Genomic DNA, 22,878 nt, shown 5'->3' on the forward strand with positions numbered 1-22,878 from the left:
AGTCAGTTTTCCAGTGTCACTGAGGCCCCTTTTTATTGTATCGACACACAAAAATATATTCAATTGCACTTCTCTAATTCTTTTATTTCACAGAATGGCATGTAAATGTGAGTTTAATAGGAGGGACACCAAAACATTCTCTGTTACTTGGGGACACGAAGAGATGAGAGTCTGTTGTTCTGATCACGTCGACAGTTCGAATCCGAGGGACCGCTGAGAACTAAAAGGTGGGCTGATCTGAGGTGACCCGAGGGCGGCTTCACAGTTTGCTTTGCCTCCAGCGCCGGTTCGTGGGGAGGCCGCCGGCACCGGGCCGGCCGCTGCGGCTGCTGCTCCTGTACCGCAGCTGCTGGTTCACGTTCATCCACTTCGGACTGTTCCACTGGCGGGCGGATTTGCGGACGCCGATGAATCCCCCGTAGCGCTTCTGCAGGCCCCTGACCGGGGCGCCGATCAGCTTCCTGTACCCGTGGCGGCCCCTCTGGAAGCCGCCGAAGCGCTTGGATAAGGTGACGCCCTCGGAACTGGCGTCCCCATCCAGCCGGCCGTCGCTGTTGGAGCCCCGCTCCCCCGTCTGCCGGGCCTCCTCCTCGGTCAGACTGACATCCAGGCCCCGCAGGCTCCCGCCCTCCTCCGAGGAGCCCAGCAGGGAGGAGTCATACTGGACGCTGCGCTCGTCCCACGGCGTCTCGTCCAGGTCCCGCTCCGGGAGCCGCTGAGCTGCTGCCGACTCGGTGTTCAGGTCGAGGGGGGCCAGGCCCGGCTCCTCCCCGGCTCTTTTGAACAGAGTGCCCCCTTCAGCCAGTGTAGGCTGGTGTGACAGCTTTACAGCGCGTCTGCATACTTCCCATGTGAGCGAAGTGGAGACGTGACCCTCACACTCCAACAGACACACCTGGAGAGGGAACAGGAAGAAATGTATGTAGTCCAACGGATGCAACTTTTCTAATATATATATTAGGGGAAAAACAAGCTCCACCTCAACCAATCAGAGCCAGGAGGAGGGTCTTAGTGCTGTCAATCACTCTCGGTGCAGAGCTCTTCTGTTTCTTATAAAAGTTGCTTTAATCAGCATTTTATTTAACCGTAATACCAGTAAAGGTTAAATGATCAGAAGAGAGGTTTTGTCTCGTGTTGCGTCTAAAATGGTATTAATCTATGGCTGATCAATTGGAAATATATTCGTTTAGTTGGTACGGACAATGCACATTAATTAACCAACTCATACATGCACCAGAATTAGCTAAGAGTTTTAATCTGTTGTACCCGACAATGAGTAATTTGTTTCGCCAAAGACAAAGTTAAACAAAGGAAGGTTAAAATCAACAAGGTAATAAATTATTTCGTAGTAAAAGCCAATAAAATGGATGATGATTTTATCTCTATTCAACCCAACAAATCAAACCAGAGCCCCATTTCTGGCTAATATGATGAAACTGTTATCAAACAGACGTAGAGAAGACGATGGTGTCTTTTACACTGTAAAATAAACTTGAAAGAGGAAGTTAAAAAAGACATGAATCCAGAGAAATACTGAAAGACAGCTGGCTGAGTTCTCATTAGCCTACCTACTCTGGACTTTAGTTAAGCTTAGGCTAAATGTACATTTAAAAAATGTCACATTTTCAACATTTGCTCAAAGTTTTCTGTACTCAAAAGGTTTGTAGCATAAATGCTAATGCCAAGCCAGTGAAATCTCAGTCCTCCCTAAAACTCTTCACTAGGAAACAATTGTTAATTCACAATTGAAGTTTTGTTCCACTCATTGTGGAAGTTTTACAACCTAAGAAATAAAATCATAGGCTTATGAATGCCAAACTGCAGTTTGACAACAGTTTGTTAGCAAAGAGTTTCAGGTTATCAGGGGAAAAAAATAAAGATCTTTAAAAGCTATTAGCCACGCTAAGTTAACTTAGCGTATACACACTCTGACCCTGAAAAAACAGCTTCACTTTTTTGTCTTTAAGGTGGATGGGATTCGAATAGTCTCGAAAAATCTTGTGTATGCTGTTGCTAGATTGATAATATCAAGATGTATTTGGAATTTTGTTGCTCTTGATAAAATGGCTACCACGTTTGACTTTGAACATCTTTTTTATTTTTTATCTGAACAAAATTGAACAGGAATTACCAAATGATAGGGTCCAATTTTCTGCCTGAAACTTGGATATAAAAGTCTTAAACGAATACAAATCAATGCATGTCAAGTATTTGGAGGGATGTGTGCGCTCTCGTTAGCTAGTTATCAAAGAGTTGCTAATTGGAGGCCAACAAAATCTCATTGGAGCTCAAGTGTGTCCAACTGATAAAAACCTATTATTCACTAATCTGGTTTTCAGTTTGCCTCAATAAGTATAAAACATAATTTGATCTTGTTGCAAGCTTGACCAGCTGCAGTCATAACCCTGGCTTCTTTTATTCATTTAAGATAAATTTTTTTTTTTTAATTCTAAAAATAGCAAAAAGATTCACCAGGCTGAGAAGAAGTCCGCTTAGGTGAAGCTAATCTTCTTTTTAGGTATGTCTACATTCTAAGAAAATACTTCAATAGGCCTCACAAAGGTTTTCATCTTCATAAATTGTCTTTATTGCTAAATATTAAAGTATTTTACACGTTGTAAAACGATGACAAGCAATCGCGTTTCTTTACGGCCCTGTAGCGGAGCCTGACTGGGCGGCCGCTGCAGTTAATGGGCCTTGTTACTGCCACGGTCAGCATATATGGAAAGCTATGCACCAATATGAGATGTCCATCATTTGACAGGCGTAAAATCTGCGACCGCAGAATGACTGACAGCACCAAATTGAAAGACGTCGCAAACTGGCCTGAAGGACAGCAGCAGAATCATTTCCTTCGTCGATACCTATTTATTTCTGATTGACTCTTTGGTTATAATAATGATGTGTTTCCCGCTCTTCAAATGACACCCGTCATATTTTACAACTTTTTAATATAGCACAGGTATGCTGTGCAGTTTTAATGACTTTCCTGTCAACTCATCATTATTCCTGACTTTTTGATTTCCTGTCAGATTTCTGAAAGGGTCACAGCTTTACTGTTTGGACATCAGATTTTGGTTTGCATTCTGAATATATTATGAGCCTCTTTCCTGTTGGCAGAAGACTTGGTGCAACTTTTTTGCACACGGTAATTTCAGACCGTCATTTGTTACAATTTTACATGATACACCCTCATAAAGCAGTGCAGAACAGCTATGGGAAAATAATGTGGAAGGTAAATAGCATTGGCATTTTGTAAGTGAAATACTTTTATTTGTGTCATTTGCTGCCAGGACTTTCACATACACACACATGCAGGGATGTTACTGTGGTTTTGTTTTTTTAATGGTCTTAAGGGAAAAAAAAAAACCACTCAGAAAGAGTCACTCGTTTCACATTTTTTACATTAGTTCATGGACACAGTAGTTCAGGGGTGTCCAATGTGTGGTCCGTGGGCCTTTTGGGGCCCTTGAAATGATTACTTTCAGCCCACTGGCCACAAGTCAAGAACAATAAGAAAAAAAATAAAAGGAATTACAAGTGTTAAAAAGTCAATTAACAAAAGAATCATAAAGTATTAATGTTTGTCTGTGTTATAATTTTAATAAAAAGAGGGCATAAATAAAGCCATTAGGAAAATCGTGATTCTTTAAACCACAATACAATAAATAAATGTGAAATTTGTGAACCATTAAGTCATTTTAGTAAATCAAACTGGATGAAGTCCACTTAAAAATGTTGTTCCGATTTATTAGAACTACTAAAAACTACACTATTAATATTAGTACTAAAACAAGGTTATGTTACCTTGACCTTTTTGAAAAGCAAAATTGTGGAACCTAACAAGCTAGTTGGATGCCAAAGCCAAAACAACTTAAAATTGTCATTGTTAAAATTTGCCAAGGAACATCAACACCAGAGTGAAAATTACAAATTTCAAAATACTTTAAGAAACGCATTTTCTTCCCCACCATGTTCTCCAAAGTGCTGTATCCCTCCACTTCTCTCCTTTTCACCCAAGCGCTGCACCCTCCGAGTTAAAAGTTTTGGGCTTAAGCTGAGAGACGAATCCCATTTGCTCTTCAAAATCTCGCCCAAAACGAGATAAATTGCCATTGTTATCGGAAGACCTGCTCGCATCACAGGAGCCAGAGAAGAGGGAGTTCCGCTGCGGATCTATCAGCGGAAATTAATTATCCGTCGTAAATTAAATGAGCACACCAAGGGGATTCTCCACGTCAGATCAATGGAGCAATCTAAAAGGAGTTTATGAGTGAGTGGAGACGAGTGTGTGTGTGTGTGTGTGTGTGTGTGCGTGTGTGTGTGTGTGTGTGTGCGTGAGAGAGAGAGGGAGCATTTAGTTCTGTTTTTATATACATGAGAGGACGCAAAGGCGGTTGTGGGAAACATTTGGCTGCCGCAGACGTTTTATGGCTATAAGGGGTTGACCCTCAGATGTACTGGTGTACTACCTAGAACCAGAGCAAGGCTATTGAGAGCAACTGCAGCCTTTTGAGTGGGGGTGAGAGGACTTGGAGCACTAAATCCGTCTGATTAGCTCATTTCACGGTAGACAATTTAACTTTATTGAGAAGGGAACATGCAGGTGCATTAGCAAGCGCTGTAAATCACCCCTGCATCTGTGCGTGCCTGTTGCTGGGTAAAAGCAGACCTTCGCTCAGATGGAATGTGGTCGTTACTGACAAACCTGTGTTTCCCCTCAGGTAAAAACGTCTGCTTTTGAACGGCCGAGCAGGAATTACACCTTTTATTTTGTTCGCCGACGACATGATGCCAGGTGGCGAAATGAATTAAAGCGGAGCCGTCTAACAGCAGGTCGGAAGTATCTCCGTAGTCGACGAGCTCAGGCGTTAAAAGTATAATCATCTGAAACCAGCCTACTGCCTTGATTTGACTCGTTTGGAAACGTTTTCTAATCCTGAAGTTCTTTTAGGAGCCCAGATTTTAAGCTGCGTTGAAAAGGGACTTTTGACAAATGGTCACAAAAAAGCTCAGAATTCTAAATTTCACTATAATAGTTAACTGAACGCAGACTCAAAAAAAAGAAAAACCCCATCATATTCAGAACAGTAATTAAGCCAAAACTGTCAAATATATATTTATATTTGACAGTTACCTGGTGTAACTATGCCAAAATTTTATATATTTTATATATAAAATTTTATATATATATATATATATATATATATATATATATATATATATATACTTTACTTTTGTAAAGAATATGTTTTTTTACATACATACATGTCCTAACAATTTGTTATTTGCTATGTGTTTTCTCCATCTCCTCCCTGAGCTTCTATTGCTGTCTGAAGAAATGAACTGCTCCCAATCAGAAACAACCAATCACAGCCAGGAGGAGGTGCTCAGCGCTGCCAACCAAGCTCATGTACTATCTGCTAAAAGCAATAAAGGCGGAGAAACAACTCAAAGTCATGGATAAACTATCTGTCGGCTGTCTTGAGTGGCTATGCTAACAAGCCACTGTTAGCATAGCCACTAAAAGTGGCTATGCCACTCATTCTGGTTTTGAATAAACAATTTGTTCATTCAAGACCAGCTGTACAAGCTGTGGAATTACACAGAGCAAGGGAAGAAAAGGAAATGATGATTGACAGTGCTAAGACCCACCTCAAAATTGCATACTGCAGCTTTTACATGAAATTATCTTTGTAGATGTGTTCGTTTGCCAAAACTCAACCAGCTCAGTTTTCAGTTCAAATCTACTAAAAGAACACAATGCTATTGCATTTTTGGCAATAAAATGTTTAATTTCTTATTCAGAAAATGATTGAACAATTTGTTCATTTGCACCTTTGAAAAAATCTGTAGAATATGACAAGGTTTTTTTAAATCGATATAGAACCATCAATTGCTAAAATAATTGTTAGTTGCACAACGTAGCAAGTTTTCCCAGCTGATTCCTGTTTTGCCGATGACTTTAACACTAGGAGAGGGTAGAGTCTTAACTTTTTTTAGAAAGAAAAATGCGATTAAGTGAAGTTGGGATCAGATTCTCTGGAAGTTTCAAAGAGCTCAGTTTGACACGTTTCTGCTGCTTTGTTCTGAACTGTGACACGTAGAGAACCCCAGGAATCCTGAATGAAGCCTGTCGGAGCTGCTGAAAATCCTCTAATTAAGACCAACAACACAGATAATTAGCCCAAGTGTAAACAAAACTTGGCATTTACCTTTGAGAATAATATAATTTATTCCGTAATGAATAGAAAGGCACAAGGCGTGTGTGCGTACAGTATGTCTCCTCTATCCGTGTGTCTGCCGACTCCGGGAACAAATCAATGGTGTTTGTTTGTAATACCTTGTGGGGGCCATTTCTCTGACAAATTCTACGGTGTGGGGACCCATTGCTCCTTGTGGGGACAGAAGCCTGGTTTTTGCTTCAGCGATTAGATTTATCTGTGAATTGAGTTTTGGTAGGAATAGGTATGTAATTGTTAGGGTTAGGGTTAGGATAAGGGTGAGGTTTAGGTTTAGAAATGAATGGAAGTAAATGGAAAGTCCCCACAAAAATAGTCACGCAACCGTGTGTGTGAGGCCGTCGCTGTTTGTTATAATGTCAAGACCCCGCTTACACACATACACACACCTTCTCTCCGTCTGGAGCAGGAAACAATGGAATTGCTCATCGGATTCCATCTGGGGCTCGGCTCAATGGGAAAGCAGCTAACACAATGAGGAGCTGATCAAAAGTGTCAGTCATCGATGTAAGCCCGAGATGATGCTACAGAGGAGCAGTCAATTACATAGTTCTATTACAACTCCATAAAGGTCCCAGCTGTCTTTCCGCGCATCATTATCAGCTAAATTAGCCGTCCTGCCGTTATCCATGGACGCCCACAGACTATTTTTACCCCCGATGACGTCCTCGGACTGTTTGGAAAGGCGAGTCGGAAGTTCTGGGTTTGAGAGAAGGTGGAGAGAATCCGTTCCTCCATGTTGAGAGGTTGGAGTTTTACCTTTGGTCACAAAGTGTTGCGTTCGTGCTTTGCAATATCCGAAGTCGGATTAAAATAATTTCAGCTTTTTTTTCCAGCGAAAGCCATGTGTCTCCAGTTTTCTTATGCAATAATTGCCTGACAATTAGGTAACCACTGCGCAACAGCTGCTGTTGGTTTTCATATGTGTGGGTTTGCATCATTAGTGGTCTCTACAGCCAATAATACTCCTTTGAGTAAAAATAAATAAATAAAAATACGTGTCTGAAGTATTATGAACGACTAACACAGAGCTGGGACTAAAATAATGGCCTAAGCTATTTTTCCAAACCTAATTAATCTTTTGGCAAAAAAAATGACACAGGCCATTATTTTTGGAAGGTGATGACATGAGCTCTGCAATTTAGACCCACTAAAGAAAGAAAGAAAACAAAAACAACAACAGAGCCAGTCATCCATATACTCACTATGGTATCGAAAGCTTCTTCCAGCTGTTGCTGCTGTAAGAGCAGCCCACAGGCCACGCATTCCCCCTGACAGTCACAGCGCGTGGGGGTGAAGAGACATCCCAGCAGAACCACCAGGCACCACACGGGGACCTTCATGCTCAGCACGGCCAGGCAGGCGGGCAGGCGGGTGGACAGGGACGGACCAGAGCCCAGCAGAGATCACAGTCAGCAGCTGGAGAATCTGGGAGGCAATGCCGCTGGGATCTGGCTCCAGCCTACAAGGAGAGAAGCGCACCAGAGTGACAGCAATATTGCATCAATTCCATTTCTTTCATTTTTTTCGCCAACAGATAATTAACTGGATTTGTGTGGTCAGTTGAAAGCGTTGGTGGTGGAAGAGTGTTCAGCCAACATCAGGAGATGGACGCCGTGGGTGGGGATTGAGAGAGAGCGCAATCTCAAGCAATAATAGATGGGCAAATTCCAGTGGGCAGGAATCGTCCTCTGCTCCAGGGGTTGCTTCACAAATTGGACTTTTTTTTTTCCCGATTGCAGAGGTTGGGGATTTGTTGCCATTTATAAGTGGCTGCAGGGATTATCTTTAAAGCACAACATGGGTCATCACCCGAAGCAATCGGCACACAGCTGTTTTCATTCTGTCTCATGAACAACATACAGATGATGGCGCATATGAGTTTATAAAAAGTTTTGACAACAATAGAACTATGTTTAATGCTTATTATGTAAATTTGATACTTTTGATATATATATATATTTAACTCATTTGGTGGAACTGTCATTACATCCTGGCAGTATAGACAGATAATCTGTCAAAAAAAACAAACAAAAGCAAATCAAGCTCCTCTTCATTTTCGCAGTGCTAACTAAAAACAGCCAATCAGAGCCAGGAGGCAGGTCTTGGCGCTGTCTATCATTTGTGCTCTCTGCTACGCCACAGCGTCTTCCCGATAGCAGAGTCTGTTAGGAATGTTATGGCTAGTTAGCCATAACATTCTAACTAGCCGGAATGTTAGATAAAAACTGTTTATCCGATGTTGAATAAACAGTTTTTCTGGAACTCTAAGTTGTCGCCACCATTGGCATATTTAGCATGTTCATAAAGTTGTTTGACAGGTATAAGAGAGCCTGGCTCTGATTAGTTGTTTTTAACAGGGAATGGTTTATTTCAAAGAGCTCAATTTTTTTTCAGTTTGTTGCTGCCTCAATATGGTGACACTTTTAACTGAAATACGTAGAAAAAAAATAAATGAATAAATATATATATATATATATATATATATATATATATATATATATATTTCTATAAAAGTTACTAACTGCAGCTTTATATCATTATTTTTTTAAAGATGTGAGATTCAGCAGGAGGGGTGGGCAAATAAATTCGAGAGTCCTCTGATGTGTGACTGTGGCATTAACAGAGTGAACCAGGTGCACAGGGTTGACCTTCATTCTCCGACCCACATCTATTCTGTATCAGCCCATAACACGGAGATGATGAAGGAAAACAGCCTCTCAGAACGTCACAGATTGCCTGGTCTGCCTCAGAAGAAACACTTTTTGTTGCCTCTGCAGGCCTGCAAATCTAAAACCCGGCCATCGTCCAGGTAGAAGGAACTAAATGAGGTAAAGAGAAATTAGAAATTTTTTTTGTTGTTGTTGTATTTTGCGAACACTTCAATGCCAACTAATGAAAGGATGTAAAGGTAGTAGAAAGAAGCAACAAATCTCATTTTCGTGAACATGATGAAAACAAGCACAGATGTTTTTTTACCTGACAAACATTAATTGCAGTTTTATGTATTTCTTTTCCTCATTACCATTTACATATTACGATCTGTGACTCACTTGCTGCTTACCTGACGCCATAAATATTAAAAAGTACCAACAAATAATGTAAAAAAATTGTATTGTTCTATTGGATAACAATTGTATTGTATTGATATTGTATATTGGTATCGTTATCATGAAAAAAATTATTGTGATAATGATTAATGATGTTTTAAAATTTCTGAAATTGTCTGGATTGTGAATTAATATGCATTGTCCCTGCCAAAAAATAAATCCTTTTTTTTTTTTTTTTTCCATCACTTTTACAAGAACGTGTCAAAATAAAATTTTAAGTCAATATCGGAAACCGCAAACAAAACTTAGCCAAACAAAACTTGTCTATGGATGTTGTGTTTGGCGGATTTGATCAATTTTCTTTTTACATTTTCTTTTTACATTTTCTTTTTTCCAACAGCTAAGTCCTCAATTTTTTGCTCCCCGCGTGCTCGTAAAAGCAAAGACTTTAACTAGGACGGTCACGTTCGTAGAGAACTCCTGCCAGAAACGAGCCACTTGATGCTTAGCCTGGAAAGACTTTTTGCCTCACTGGAGCCAATTTTCCAAGCGGGAGCATTTTCCAAAAACCTGCCTTCAGGTAAGTACTGACTGAAGCAGTTTGTTGGAAAAGCTCAATGTCCGTTTTAGCTGCAAAGCGAAAGGACTGCGGAGGAAGAAACACTTCATCCAAAGGAACCTAGCGACATGAAAAGTTTGCGTGAGAAATATTTCATCGGAAATATCACAGCCCACACAGAGCCAGAAGCGGATGTAATCAGTCACAGTGAGCCTGTATTGATAACAGTGAAGTGGGACCTTTGAGAATAAACTGCAGTGCTAATGTATTGATGAGGGAGCTGCGGTTAAAAAGAAAAACTGATGAATATGTAAAAACTGGCACACTGTGACCACTTCCACTTCGTCACATTACCACATGAAGTCAGCCGGGCACGGCTCCGGCAAATTTCCAAGCGAAATCATTAAAGGAAACCTGTCTGCTTGCCTCCCTGAAATGTTTTGTGTGATGATTATTTACCCGCCTGCTGACTAAGTCTGGTTGATATTGTCATGTTCTCCCTTAAGTGGCCCTTTCTAAGTAAAACAAATGAGCACAGGCCCAGCGTGGGCGACGACAGCACTCCGGTGTTACAAAGTCGCAGCATTCACCCATTAATAATAATTTCACTGAAGTATTTTAATATGAGATGACAATTCAAGACTTCTATCTGGATGTTTTTGTCAACACCATTATGAATAAACAAAGTCATGTCATGGTAATTTTATAAAAGGCGTCCGTAAAATTGCCTGCATGTATTTAGGCACTGGCTTTCAGAAAAGCATTGCGTTTCCAGTCTTTAAGAATCCGTCCTGTTCTCTGGGGAAATAACCTAAACAAGTCATCAAAATGTGAAGAGTTTCCCAAAACCTGCTTCTTGTTCAGCAGAAGCTTGAGATGCAAGTTTAATTCATCGCATAAGTCAATCTGCTTTCAAACCTATGTTCTCTGTTTGAGTGAACTAAAATAACTTTAATCTATTCCAGCCCTGTAAAATATGACCAAGCCACTCTAAAATGACAGAAAAACCCCCAACACATTTTCATTGACAAATCACACCAGCCCATCTCTTCATGGATACTTTGTAGAAAGAATTGTGCTTCCCTTGGCCATTTCAATAATTCTCACACAACGCTCATGTTTTTGTATCATCTCCTGCTTCAGTTCGACAGACGCCGTCGTTTTCCTCTTTTCTCCTCTTTCCTTTGCGCTCACTTTCTTCAGACGTGCGACGTCACACGCAAGACGTTAAGTAGAAAAAATAAAAATAACCGGAATATATTTTTTCACCATCGCACTAAAACTCCGTCGTAGGAATAACTTACGGCACGAGGCAATTTTGAAAAAATAAAAATAAAAAAATCGCTGCAAAAATAATCTGGAAAAATGAACTTTCTGAGACGTAATACTCTTATTATTTTTAATTTCACATGTATATTGTTACATTGACTTGCATGGATGCAGGAAGTTGGATTAGCTTGCTGGTCTGTTTTGTGAGGAAGCCATCAATACATCATACAGACCCATAGTGGAAAATCCCGTCAATGTTCTAGATCAATAGACATCCATCTACTTGTCTCTCGACAGTGATCCAAATGTAATGATCTGGCTATTATATATCTCACTTACACCTGTTTGCACACCTTTTACCCATAAACTATGACACACTTAACCCCATAATGTTCAGTAACGTCTCCCGTAAGTTGAAAATGTCCTGCGATTATTGCCCAAACGGGGCATGTTGAACGCAAAGTACACACATCTGAGTATGTTTACAACACGACGGTATAACTGCACAAGTCCCACGCTGGCTGTGATGAAGGCTATTTTGACAAGCTATAATTTTTGTGTCTTCGTTTCGTCAGAAAAATGCCAGCAGGTAGAGATTACTCAGCCAAGTGGAAATGTGCGCAGAGCCAAACAATAAGCCTGAGATTATCTTTCTGTGACTACACTTTGTGTCTTTGTGAATTAGTGTATGTTCAATGAAAATAACAGGTATAACAGCTGGAGATTTGACTCTATTTACACTTAGATTTAAGATCGAAATGCTGTGTTCGAAATGTGCTAGGAAGAAGTAGAACCTTGTAAAATCAGGATCCATAATTGTCTTGAGTACGACGTGGTCTCATCTGAAACCGCCTTTTCAAACTGGGTGATGTTTGGATGTTACTTTATTTGCTTTATTTATTTATGCTAAGACTATGCCACAGATTTACTCCACAAGACAAAATGTTTTCAGTAAAGAGCTGGAGCTGAAGGACAAACTGTTCACTTAATGAAAGTATGGAACAAAAAGCCTCTGGGAAAGCAGTTACATTGACTGGACATGTGAGTACAAGGAGTTGTAAGTGAACAGCGGCAAGATTTTCACGGTTGATGTTGGAAGCATGTTGGAGTAACAGTTCTTTGATGATATATATATGTATATATATTTGAAAAATATTTGGACAATTGTCCTTCTCCTGTCATGGACGCTGTGCAGATTGAACGATTCTTGCTCTTCCCCTTTTCACTTTCGGACAGTTGCTAATGTTGCATAAAAGGGGCAATTCTGTTGTTTTTAAAACCTGGGATCTGCGAATTAGAACCCTGTAAACTCAAATATTACCTGAACTTTGACCCACAAAGACCAGAAGATTTGAAGAGGAAGCTTCATGGATGCAGAGTAGGACCAGAGAGAAGAAGGAGGACGTTCAAACCATCTCTTCCATTTGTCTCAATGACCTAAGATCATGTAAGTTGCAGGTTGCTCTGTCAAATTGATGTTGTATGCGCTCTTCCAATAGTATTGCCATCTCTCATCCAGTGACATAAATCCAATTAGAAGAAGCGGTCTCCCAATCAGATACGTAAAAGTCAGCTTGGACCGGCTTGTACCACCCGTGAGGTGGATCCAAAAATCGGAAAGAAGTCACGCTGAATCTGCACATTGAGACAAAACTCGCTGGGGCTAACTGAAGGAGAACCAGTAAAGCCAAGCCTGGAGAAGGGGCTGCAGAAAATGATCTCTGCTGCCCCAAAGTTGAGTTGCTAGCATGTCAGTCAAGCAACATTCTTCATTCAGGTACCTCTTCGGGTTTGTTGCGACAGGAGATCCTACCTACGGACAGCATTACCATCCACAACTCTATGAAGACATTTGGATGATAACATTTACAACAATTAATTCCCCTTTTCGGTATTTAAAGTATTTTCGAATTGAATCGAGTCAAAAAACAACAAAATTTAAGGCTGAACACACAAAAAAAAAAATCAACCAAAGTGTGATTGTTGAGACAAACCCAAACCTTAATATTTTTACCTTGTTGATTCACAAAAAAAGAAATTTTATGTCCTTCAGAATAATATATGTTTTCTTTACAGGCATTCGGCGGTGTCAAACCCATCATCGTGTTATTTTAAAGCCGCTCTTTGGCTTCCTTCAGCCCTCCGTTCAACCACCACATCGCTCTTTAGCTGCCCATTATCTCAGATCAATGCACTCTCCACCAGTGATTACACGGCGTGTCGACATAAAACACTCACCAATCTCTGCATATAAAGATAAACCAAGTGTCGCTAATGGTTCCGTTATTGGTAGAGCAGAAATTCTAATCATCTCTGCCTCCTAGAAAGTGACCACATCGTGGTGTCTTGGTGCTGGACTTTCATTACGGTTGGTTAAGATTGCTAATGAAAGAAACTGGAATCTTTCGGAAAACGTCACATAAGAGGAAAGGATCCTGTCGTAATACTAAATGTTTCAAACAAGAGGGAGAAACATTGGGTGGGCGGGCTGAAGAAAGAGGGGTAGAAGGAGGTAAGGAAGAGAGTGAGGAGGAGGGAGATGGGGAGAGACAGACACATAGAGACCTCTGGGTTATCTGTGCATTAACAGGCTCCTCTTTGCTTTTGAGCTCCATGCAGACAACTAATGGATGAGATAGAGAGCGTCAGGGCTTTGTCAGGATCGCGCACCGGGCTTTTCTTCTCCACCACTCACAGTCGTGACAGTCTGGCGCCCTCGACGCCCTTCACCGGAGCTTCTAATTTAGCCTTATTAATTCCCACCAAGTTTGTTCTCGATCCGCATAAATAGCAAATCTCATCCATTCACCTACCTTCTTTCTTTTTTCTTTCTTTTTTTTTTAGGAAAATAAAAGCAGTGAGACGTTCTCTATCTATTAGCAAGACAACAATGCAGTAGTAGGGGGTAAAAATCGATTCACCACCTTCCTGTTTCAGTGGAACAAAAGGCTGGAACAGGGGAGAGGTATTTTTCAAAGTCTACATTAGGCAAAAAACACATTTTAATCTGTTTGTTCTCCAATACAAGACAGTCCATAAGGGCAGAGTTAAATAAGGACCTCTAAAAAGTTTAATGGACCTATTCTGCTCAGTTTCCACTCAAAGAAAAGATATATAATACCCCCCTTTTCTGACTGCCTCAGCGTCCCTCTGAAAGACCGTAAACCGATGGTATCGGACATTTCTGCTCCCGCGTTATTATCCTCTCCGACAAGAAATGGACCCAGTTAATAAAACCAAATGTATGAGAGCAGGGGCCCTTTTGTGACGGCCTCCTTGCTAATTCAACAGGAAGAACATTTCTTTTGAAAACATAACATTTTCAAGGCCTTTGTTAACTCTAATGGAAGCGCGCGACCATACGCTTGTTTCAGAGAGATGCAGGTAAAAGCATTCTTTTCCACGAGATGGAGGGAAGCGTCTAAAAACAGCGCCGCATCCGGCACTTCATTAAAGTCCATTTTCCCTTCGCTTTCATGCCGGCATTCATTAGGGAGGACAAGGTCGCTTAGGCGGGGGCACGATGATGGAGATCTATTTTCAAGAGCCACCCTTCGGGCAGCGCGTTCCCAAGCTGCCATCCGGATGGATGATGTTGACTTCGCCTCCACAGGAAAAGGCCCCTTTGTTTGCCCAAAGATTCCGCTTTCGTCCCGCTGCCGTCCGTCAAAGATTAGCCCCTCGCGTCCATCCAAACACTCTCGCTGTCAGACAGATTATGCAAATGAGGTGAAACGCCAAAGGCTGAAGAGGGAAACGGCATGCAAATTTATAGACGAGGGTGGCCGATATTTATTTGTGAGTGGCAATATCAAAATGGAGGGCTGAATCACGACTGCAAATAAAGCAGAGATGAGAGTTTGGAGGTTCATGGCTCAAACTGTTACACAAAGTATTATTGAATTCGGGAAAAACTTCTGGCCTCTGGTGATTAGGAGCTCCTGGCTTTAATAATAGGTAAATTTTGGCGCATCAATAAAATATTCAAATGTTCACTATTACTGATTACTGGTAATTTACCTCATCATAACTTGCTTGGTGTAAACAAATGGCATTCTAGTGACCCGGAATTATCTGTGCCCTCTTGTGTCAGGATGGTCGATATAAAGCATTAAGCCATTCTAAAGGGTAAAACCAATCAATGGTTGAAGGTACTTATGGAAGTACCTTCAACTAAATAAAGCCCTATCGTCTCTTCGGTTTAAGCTAGTCTTAAAAAGCTGCAAAAATAGCTAACCCTTTATGTCAGCTGTAGTCACTACCTTGTTTGGCAAATCAGAGGAGTGGGCCGACTTCTCCTCATTCCATTCAGGAAACACACAAAGGTATTAACGGGTTAAGTGCCTGCTTGAAGTGTTATAAAAGCAGGCTCATGAGTCAGATGTTACCATCAGTGGTATTGTACCTGTTGTAAAGATCTTAATATATTCCACTTCAAGCATACTACAATAAATGCTTGATTTGTTATTTTGTTATTTTAAACTGGCAGTGCAGGTCCGAGGTCAAACACCAAGCATGAAATCAAAGGAGTAGTCTGTAGTCCTCCAAGACACGATTGCCTTGAGGTACAAATCTGGGGAAGGATCCAGAAACCTTTCTGCTGCTCCGAAGTTTCTACAATAAATGTAGTATGCTTGGAAACAAAACGTTGTTGCTGTTTATATTTTAGTTCAGGCAAAGCAGAACAGAAATCCTTCAGGGAAGAGGTAAACAAGAAATCATTCCTGACTCAAGGTACTCAAAATCAGTCCTCATCCGATGATATCCTGCAACATTTAGATACAGCCCATCTTCATCACATCTTGACCAAATTACTGACTCGCTACTCGGCCTCTGCAGAGTTGAATGACTGAATGCTGAAGGAAAACCATGGCCATTTGATTCTGGTGTTTTGGAAACCTCATGGAGTTGCAGCATAGTACCTCTCAAGGACTAAACTTTGACACCAAGTTCTAAACCATGTAATCAAGATTTTTAGTCTAATGCTATAATATAGTCCAAGGCATGATACATTTTGTTATTTTAAGCGATTCACTTTTTTAAAAAACACAACCAAGATTATGGAAATTTGGGATAGTAAGTCCAGTCCTTGCAGGGCTGCGTTCCAATGTCATTAATGGATGCCAATGTAATTTTTTTGGTCAATTGAGAAGAGAAAAATTTTCAACTTTCATCCACTAACTGTAAGTCTTTTTTATGGTTTGCTAATTCATAAAAAAATAATAAACCAAAATTTCACATTGACACAAACATTCACATTCTTTTCCATGAACCTCCAAAAACAATTAGCAGTTTCCACTCATTATCCTTGAGCTGTTTCTCCAGCTCCCATGGAGAATTGAGTTATTTGGAATTTCAAATTTGGAAAGTCACACACTTGTGTACATGAAGTTTTGCAACTGGCAGTGCAGGTCCGAGGTCAAACACCAAGCATGAAATCAAAGGAGTAATCTGTAGTCCTCCAAGACACGATTGCCTTGAGGTACCAATCTGGGGAAGGATCCAGAAACATTTCCAGTGAGCTCTAGGGCCTCCGTCATTGGTCAGTGGAAAAAGTTTGGAACCGGCAAGACTCTTTCTAGAGGTGGCCAACGTCTAATATGAGCTGCAGCCCTTCAGTGAGAAGTCACTAAGTCAGAGCTCCACTATTCAACTGTGGAGAGAAGAGAACCTTCCAGAAGGACAACCATCTGGAGCAATCCACTAATCTGGCCTCCATGGTAGTGTTACCAGGTCAAAGTCACCGGATGGGACAACCAATCTGGAGTTTACCAAAAGGCACCTGAGAGACTTTTAGGTCAGGAGAAACAAGATGCTCTGGTCTGCTGACACAAAGATTCATGTCTTTGGTGTAAGTACCTGGCATCACTTTTGGAGGAAAGCAGGCATGCCTCATCACAAGCTCAATACCACCTGAAGAATCATGGGAAGAACTGTCTGACTAGCCAGGCTAGGATAATAACTAAAACTAGAAACTTGTGTGAAATAGATAAAAATAAAAAAGCTCCACATGTTAGAATACTTTCGCAGATACTGTCGACAGATTTGAATCTCTGAACAAAGAATACCAAAGAGCTTTTAATATTCAGTAGGATGTGGTTGTTTTATGTCTCCTGTAACATTTACCTATTAAAGGTTATATAAAAGCAGCAGACTTAGTGCAGCATAAAAGCATATTTCTCTCTCTCTTATATTGTCCGAACAGCCAGTTGACAATATTCTAATAGCATAGCTGCAGTTTTAATAATTGTCACCTTTAAGGGAGTTCAAATTAAGAGTCAGCAGCCATCTTACAACAATTTATAAACTATTTACCGTGTAAAAACAAAAAGAACCTCCATTTAATAAGCTTAATTGGTAGAGATTTTCAGATCTTTGCCAAGGAAGATAAAGTTGGTGGATAAGACTGATTTCACATGTAGGTATCAGCCAATTGCCAATTTCCCAGAACTGAGAAAATTGGGTGCAGCCCTATTCAATTCATAGTGGAAGCAATGCAATAATGTAAAAAAACAAACACCACCCTGTAGGAGACTGGAAGATTACTCAAACAGTCGAGATAAAAGGAATGTTGGCTTTTAATTCTTCATTTCATTTAATTCTGACCACCCTGAAGTCCAAGCCTCCCAGGAAAACACATTCCAGACACCCGCACCCCAATTTGTAACCTACAGGTAACTTTTTGAGAAGCTTTCAGCTTGTGAAGGATTTAGTCAGTTTGTTACAGGATGATAGTCCAAGTAAATCCATCCTGTGCAACCACTGATAAAGAATGCGTGACTCGATGGAGAGTTCAGGCGACCAGGAGAGGCTGAGGTGTCGGGGCCCTTCCTTGTGGGGTGCTTCCCGAAATGACAAAATCTGAGAGTGTGAGTCTAATCCGATTTGGTGTTTTTGCCACGGCTGCAGCCGGTCTCCTGACTGTGTCCGTCACCTGACCCGTTACCATGCGTCCTCTATGTCCCCCCGACAATGGCAGTCTTTTTTTCTGCCTCGCCAGTTTTCTCCGTCATAATCTTCTTCATGTCTGCTGGAAAATCACAACCCCTGCTACTGTCTTTATCTTCCACTGCTGTTATTTAGGAAATCTCATCTAGTGCACACTGCTGAGAGAACAAATTGAGTTGCAATAATACAAAACCGTGCTTCTTCATTTCACCCTCATTTCCCACGGAGGCTATGCTAACACTCATTTATCCCAAGCATTAAATGGGAAACGATGCGCCTCATATTCACGTTTGTCATCTTTCCAAAACACAATCGCGTCTGATCAAACGAGCGTATCGTCACCACTGTCTTCATTAGACATACAGGCGGGGTGGCTCTGATTTGCACCTAATGGTAGAGGCTGAACTTGGTGACACTTTTTCTGCAATCAGCCAAAGCATCAGATACGTTCTTCATGGTGGGAGAGTTAAACCAGCAGTCATCTCATTTGGCCCCCACCTGGCTGGGTTAATAGCCCCAAAACAATATTACTCAAGCGCAGAGCAAGATCTCAGACAGAGCGGCTGTGTTTGGGCTGATAAACCCTCAACACAGGCGGAAGCCGATGCTTGGTTTAGATATGAGAGTCTGCAGGAGATAGCAGGGTCACTGTGCTGCAGAGTGAATTTCGATGCTTCACCCTGCTCTAAACCTGCAGAGAAAGACGATGTTCATTTGTTCAGCTTTCATAGTTCGGCATAATAAGAATGGAGCGGCAAAAACTCAAGGATGCCCCTCCGAAATAAAAATCAGATGAAAACGTCAGAAAATATGTCAGCCGTCAGAGCAGAATGATTGCCTAATGGGTGGGAAAAGCGGAAAGCTTTTTAAATTCTGCAGAGTTAGGCGGCTGACGCTGCGTGTCATCATTGATCTGGTCGCTGTTAAGACGCGTTGACACCTGCACGAATCCATTGGACACGGAGTCCGGGGGAAGGCAATCTCACTCGGCCAAGTCGAGCTCCTCGGTTTTGTGGAGGAGACGACAGTGAGGCCAGGATGGGAGGATGGGTGGTGGAGGGGCTGCAGAAATACAGAACACATGAGGGAAGGAGGCGCTGGCAGAGGGGCCAAACAGATGATAGATTATATGGAGGTTGGGGTCTGTTTGGGTTCAGGTCGCAAAAATCCCAAAGACGGAGGGCATCATTTGATACTAAGCTGAATGTGATAACCTTGAGTACAAGATAGAACGCTTTGCCTTTATGAAAATGGAAATTTCAAACAAAACAAATGATCGAATCACTTTTATTTCAACAAAAAGCAACAGTTCTATTATTATTCTTATTACTGTTAACATAAAGTATCAGTTTGAGATGCGATAGTTCCAGTTCAGTTCACAGGTGCTTTATTGATCCCAAACAAAAATAAATAAGTACATTTAATCTCTAACATTAACTTTTTATTTAGATTTTGATACATAGAATTTGTAAAAATATTTTCAAAAAAGAACCCGCTTGTGGTATTTTTAAGTTTTTTATTCAAAGAATTTTGTATCTTTTTGACATTCTTTTCTGTATACGGTAATACTGAGCATGTAAGCTGTTCATATGAGCTGGCTAATTAGTCAGGCTACCTGCTCCGGTATCGAGGCTACAGCAGGATTAGGATTAGCCAACATGCTGCTTGTGGAAACTAGCTTTAAAACTGTTAGATCAGGAAGTCATCGGCGGCAGCCTTTATTTTCCACCTCATTACTGTTTGTGTTTTCCTTAATTGAAACAAAATTTTCTTTTAAGTGTGGGAAAGTGTAGAAAAATACTTTCAGCCAACTAAAACAGCAACAGGTTGGGGAGGGATGCACAGTGAACTCTACTTTCCATGCAACTGAGGAAAACTTTGACTTAATAAACGAACCTTAGACAGTAGTGACGTAGTCTTTTTTTTTCAGACCTTGATACTGGTAATCATTTGATCAGCACAACTACGAAACAGTTTTAACAGATCAAACTAAAGACAACTTAAATTCAGACATTCCTTTTAGAAGTTTTTAATTGAAAAATGTGATTTTCGGAAAAACTGTTTTGAATGAGCTTGTTAAGGGTGTTCTTGAAAGCAAACTGTCGACAACCTTTTTCCACAGAAAAAGGAGCGTTTTCTGTGGAAATACTGAAAGAAGCAAATCATTTCAGTCAACCAAATTTACTTCCAAAACACTTCATTTGTTTCTGTCCTGTAAACATTTCAGTCCTCAAACACCATTCCCCTAATGTGGAGTCGTTTATCCCAGAATGGCACATTAGGCACCCATTTTCTCCTGGTCTGTCTGAGTATAGGTTTTTTTTTTTTCCCCTCCCTGATAATGGGAACAGATTATGCACATTCATTACCATTATCATTACAACCATCATCATTATTATGTGTTTAGCATAATAACAGAAGATCCACTTGGAAGCTGCTCTTCTCTTTCTCTTTTCCTGGACCACAGGTTGACACCAGAGCTGCTCCGGGGAGCAACGAGCGGGCTTTTGTTGGAGAGTCTTTATGTGGTTTAATCTGACGCGCGATAATCCGACAACAGGCTATGAATAAATTGATTCAGGAGTGGCATGGTGATTAGCTCATTGACCTCTGCCGGGGCTGTTTCGGTTAATCCACCCGTCCGTCCAGGAAAAGAGAAAAATTTCCTAACAGTTTCAAAATTCCCTCTGATCTTTGCGGATTTTGTGCGTGTGTGTGTGTGTTGTGTGTGTGCGCGCCTCTGCACTTTTCTCATCATGACTTTGTCTCTTGTTAATGAAGTAGTAGTCAGGTGCAATGTGCATGCTGTTGATTGTGCCTTTAGAGCCACAGGGACATAAACACATGGTAATGGAAAAAAAAGAAATCTTCCTCTAGGTAAGAAGGGCTGTTTACAAAACCACAGAGGTCAGATATGAAAACCATCAAACCGGTGGGAGATAAGGGGGAGAAGATTGACTGGACATAAAAAATAATCTTACAGAGACATCTTTAAAGCGATTCTTTCATAAACCCAGGCAAACACCTGTATCTATCCACACAGGTGAGCTCACCTTGACATGATAGAAAGTTCCCTCCTTACCTGTGGCGGTGACGTAAGAATGTCTCGGAGTCCTCCCTTCTGCAGGCTCTGAGTGGTTCGGTGTCTCGGCTCGTATCCTTAGGCTGAGGGTTTCAACAACTAAACGCGTGCCTCCTCTGAGGCTCCTTATAATGGCACACCCCTTCCCTCCTGGCTCAACCCTTCAGTTCCCTCGCCACCCTCCCCTCTCCTGTACATCACCACTCATATCACAGGAGCGCAGAGGGGACGGGGCGGGGAAGAGGTGGATTCCCCCGTTCTGTTACGCAGGAACACGAGCCGGCGGCCCACGGTGACGTAAAGAGGCATTGCCTACGCCACCCGTTTCATCCTCAGTGAGCCAACTAATGGAGGTGGGGGCTGTAAAAATACGCAGCACCCACTTGGATTGATCTAGAACATCTCTGTTCAAGCCAAAACCAAACTGCGACCTACTGTTAAGGTCAGGGAGACAATGGCGTCTCCAATCAGTTGCTTGGAAGGTGAGCCGCCGGAGTGAAAGTCAGTAGTCGATTGGGTTGTTTGTGTTGGAAAAGGTTAAAGTATCCAGTATTTTTGTTGCTTGTAAAGATGCCACACCTTGATGTGAGACAGTATTATCTCTCTAATTGAATCAACAAGTTCTGTAGAGCAGAGAGGTCGATGGAAGGAGGTGGGCTGATGACAGGTTAGTCATACAAGACATTTCAGAGCTTTACTCAGGTCTTAATCATGCTGGATGCTTAATTACTGACTTTACTTAAATAATTACCGTAAAACACAAAGTCTTCAATCATTTTTGACCCAAAGGTCTACTGTTAACCTGTGACTAGAGGAAGGTGATTGCAAAACACTACATCATGAAAACTATCTATTTAAGCAGGGAGTTTTTCTCTTCTTTTTAGGGCTGTGAAAAAGTATTAAAGATTTCTGTGGGCTATTTTTTTCTTTTTTGTGTCGCATGTTTGTTTCAGACCATCCAACAGGTTTCATTATTAGACAATAAGAACCTGAGTAAAGACAAAACACAAGTTTTAAGGAAAAAAAGTTATTTAAACCACCATGACCCTACGAGAAAAACAATTGACTGCCTACCTAAAGCTAGCAAAGCTAAAGCTAACAACTCTTCACAGGAACACCTGGCTCTGAACTTTCTCGCCCTCTCTTTTTGGCAGAATTGCCAGCTGCTTTACCTCAATCAGATTTAAGCCCACATTTTGTAAAAGCCAGTCCAAAATCTTCAAATTACATTTTGTCCACACACCTTCTAAAATGGCATGTCTCTTGGTCAGAGGGCTTCCATGGAGGTCATTTTCGCCCGGTCCCCTTCTTGTGGAATCAAGACATCAGGTCCTAACTCAATCAAGTAACGCCTGCAGTGCTTCAGATGTCCTTTTTTCTTCTGTGTCCAATGGACACTGTATCAATGCCCTCTTGGGGCAGTTCTGATAGGCTAGTCTCTGCTTGAAAAGGAGGCCACTAATCGAATTGATCACAACTTATTTTTCTCCCTTATCCACAATTTGCAAATTACAGACTGAATGCAACCTGCAACTCGTGAAAAACATTTGGGGAACTTTTTGGGACCAAGGAGATGGATACCTGGCTGTACCTTCGCCATGATCAAGTCAATTGATGTTTATTTCATCAAGGACAGCACAGTAAACAATGGTGCATGATAAAAAACAAAGCAGCTGTTGTTATGGAGGAGTTTGGTTTTCTAACCAATCTTTTAGCCAAGATGACAAA

At 41.2% G+C, this 22,878-nt stretch overlaps 1 protein-coding gene across 1 annotated transcript; it reads right to left on the reverse strand.

Moving 5' to 3' along the window:
• Positions 1–14: 14 nt before the first annotated feature.
• Positions 15–21,265, reverse strand: pnocb (prepronociceptin b). Its single transcript, XM_055044321.1, has 3 exons — positions 21,151–21,265; positions 7,448–7,704; positions 15–895 (listed from the first exon to the last, which is right to left on the reverse strand). The coding sequence occupies exons 2-3, from the start codon at positions 7,583–7,585 to the stop codon at positions 260–262; spliced, it is 774 nt and encodes a 257-aa protein (XP_054900296.1). The 5' UTR covers positions 7,586–7,704; positions 21,151–21,265; the 3' UTR covers positions 15–259.
• Positions 21,266–22,878: the final 1,613 nt, after the last annotated feature.

Source organism: Poeciliopsis prolifica, unplaced genomic scaffold (assembly GCF_027474105.1).
Source record: "Poeciliopsis prolifica strain line A6 unplaced genomic scaffold, Auburn_PproV2 SCAFFOLD020, whole genome shotgun sequence".
Lineage (NCBI taxonomy): Eukaryota > Metazoa > Chordata > Actinopteri > Cyprinodontiformes > Poeciliidae > Poeciliopsis > Poeciliopsis prolifica.

Bases quoted from the DNA above. Each gene is read 5' to 3' on its own strand.
- pnocb (XM_055044321.1), bottom strand. From the start codon at position 7,585: ATGAAGGTCCCCGTGTGGTGCCTGGTGGTTCTGCTGGGATGTCTCTTC. The intron at 896-7,447 runs GTGAGTATATGG...TTCCCTCTCCAG, and splicing joins AAGAAGCTTTCGATACCATA to GTGTGTCTGTTGGAGTGTGA.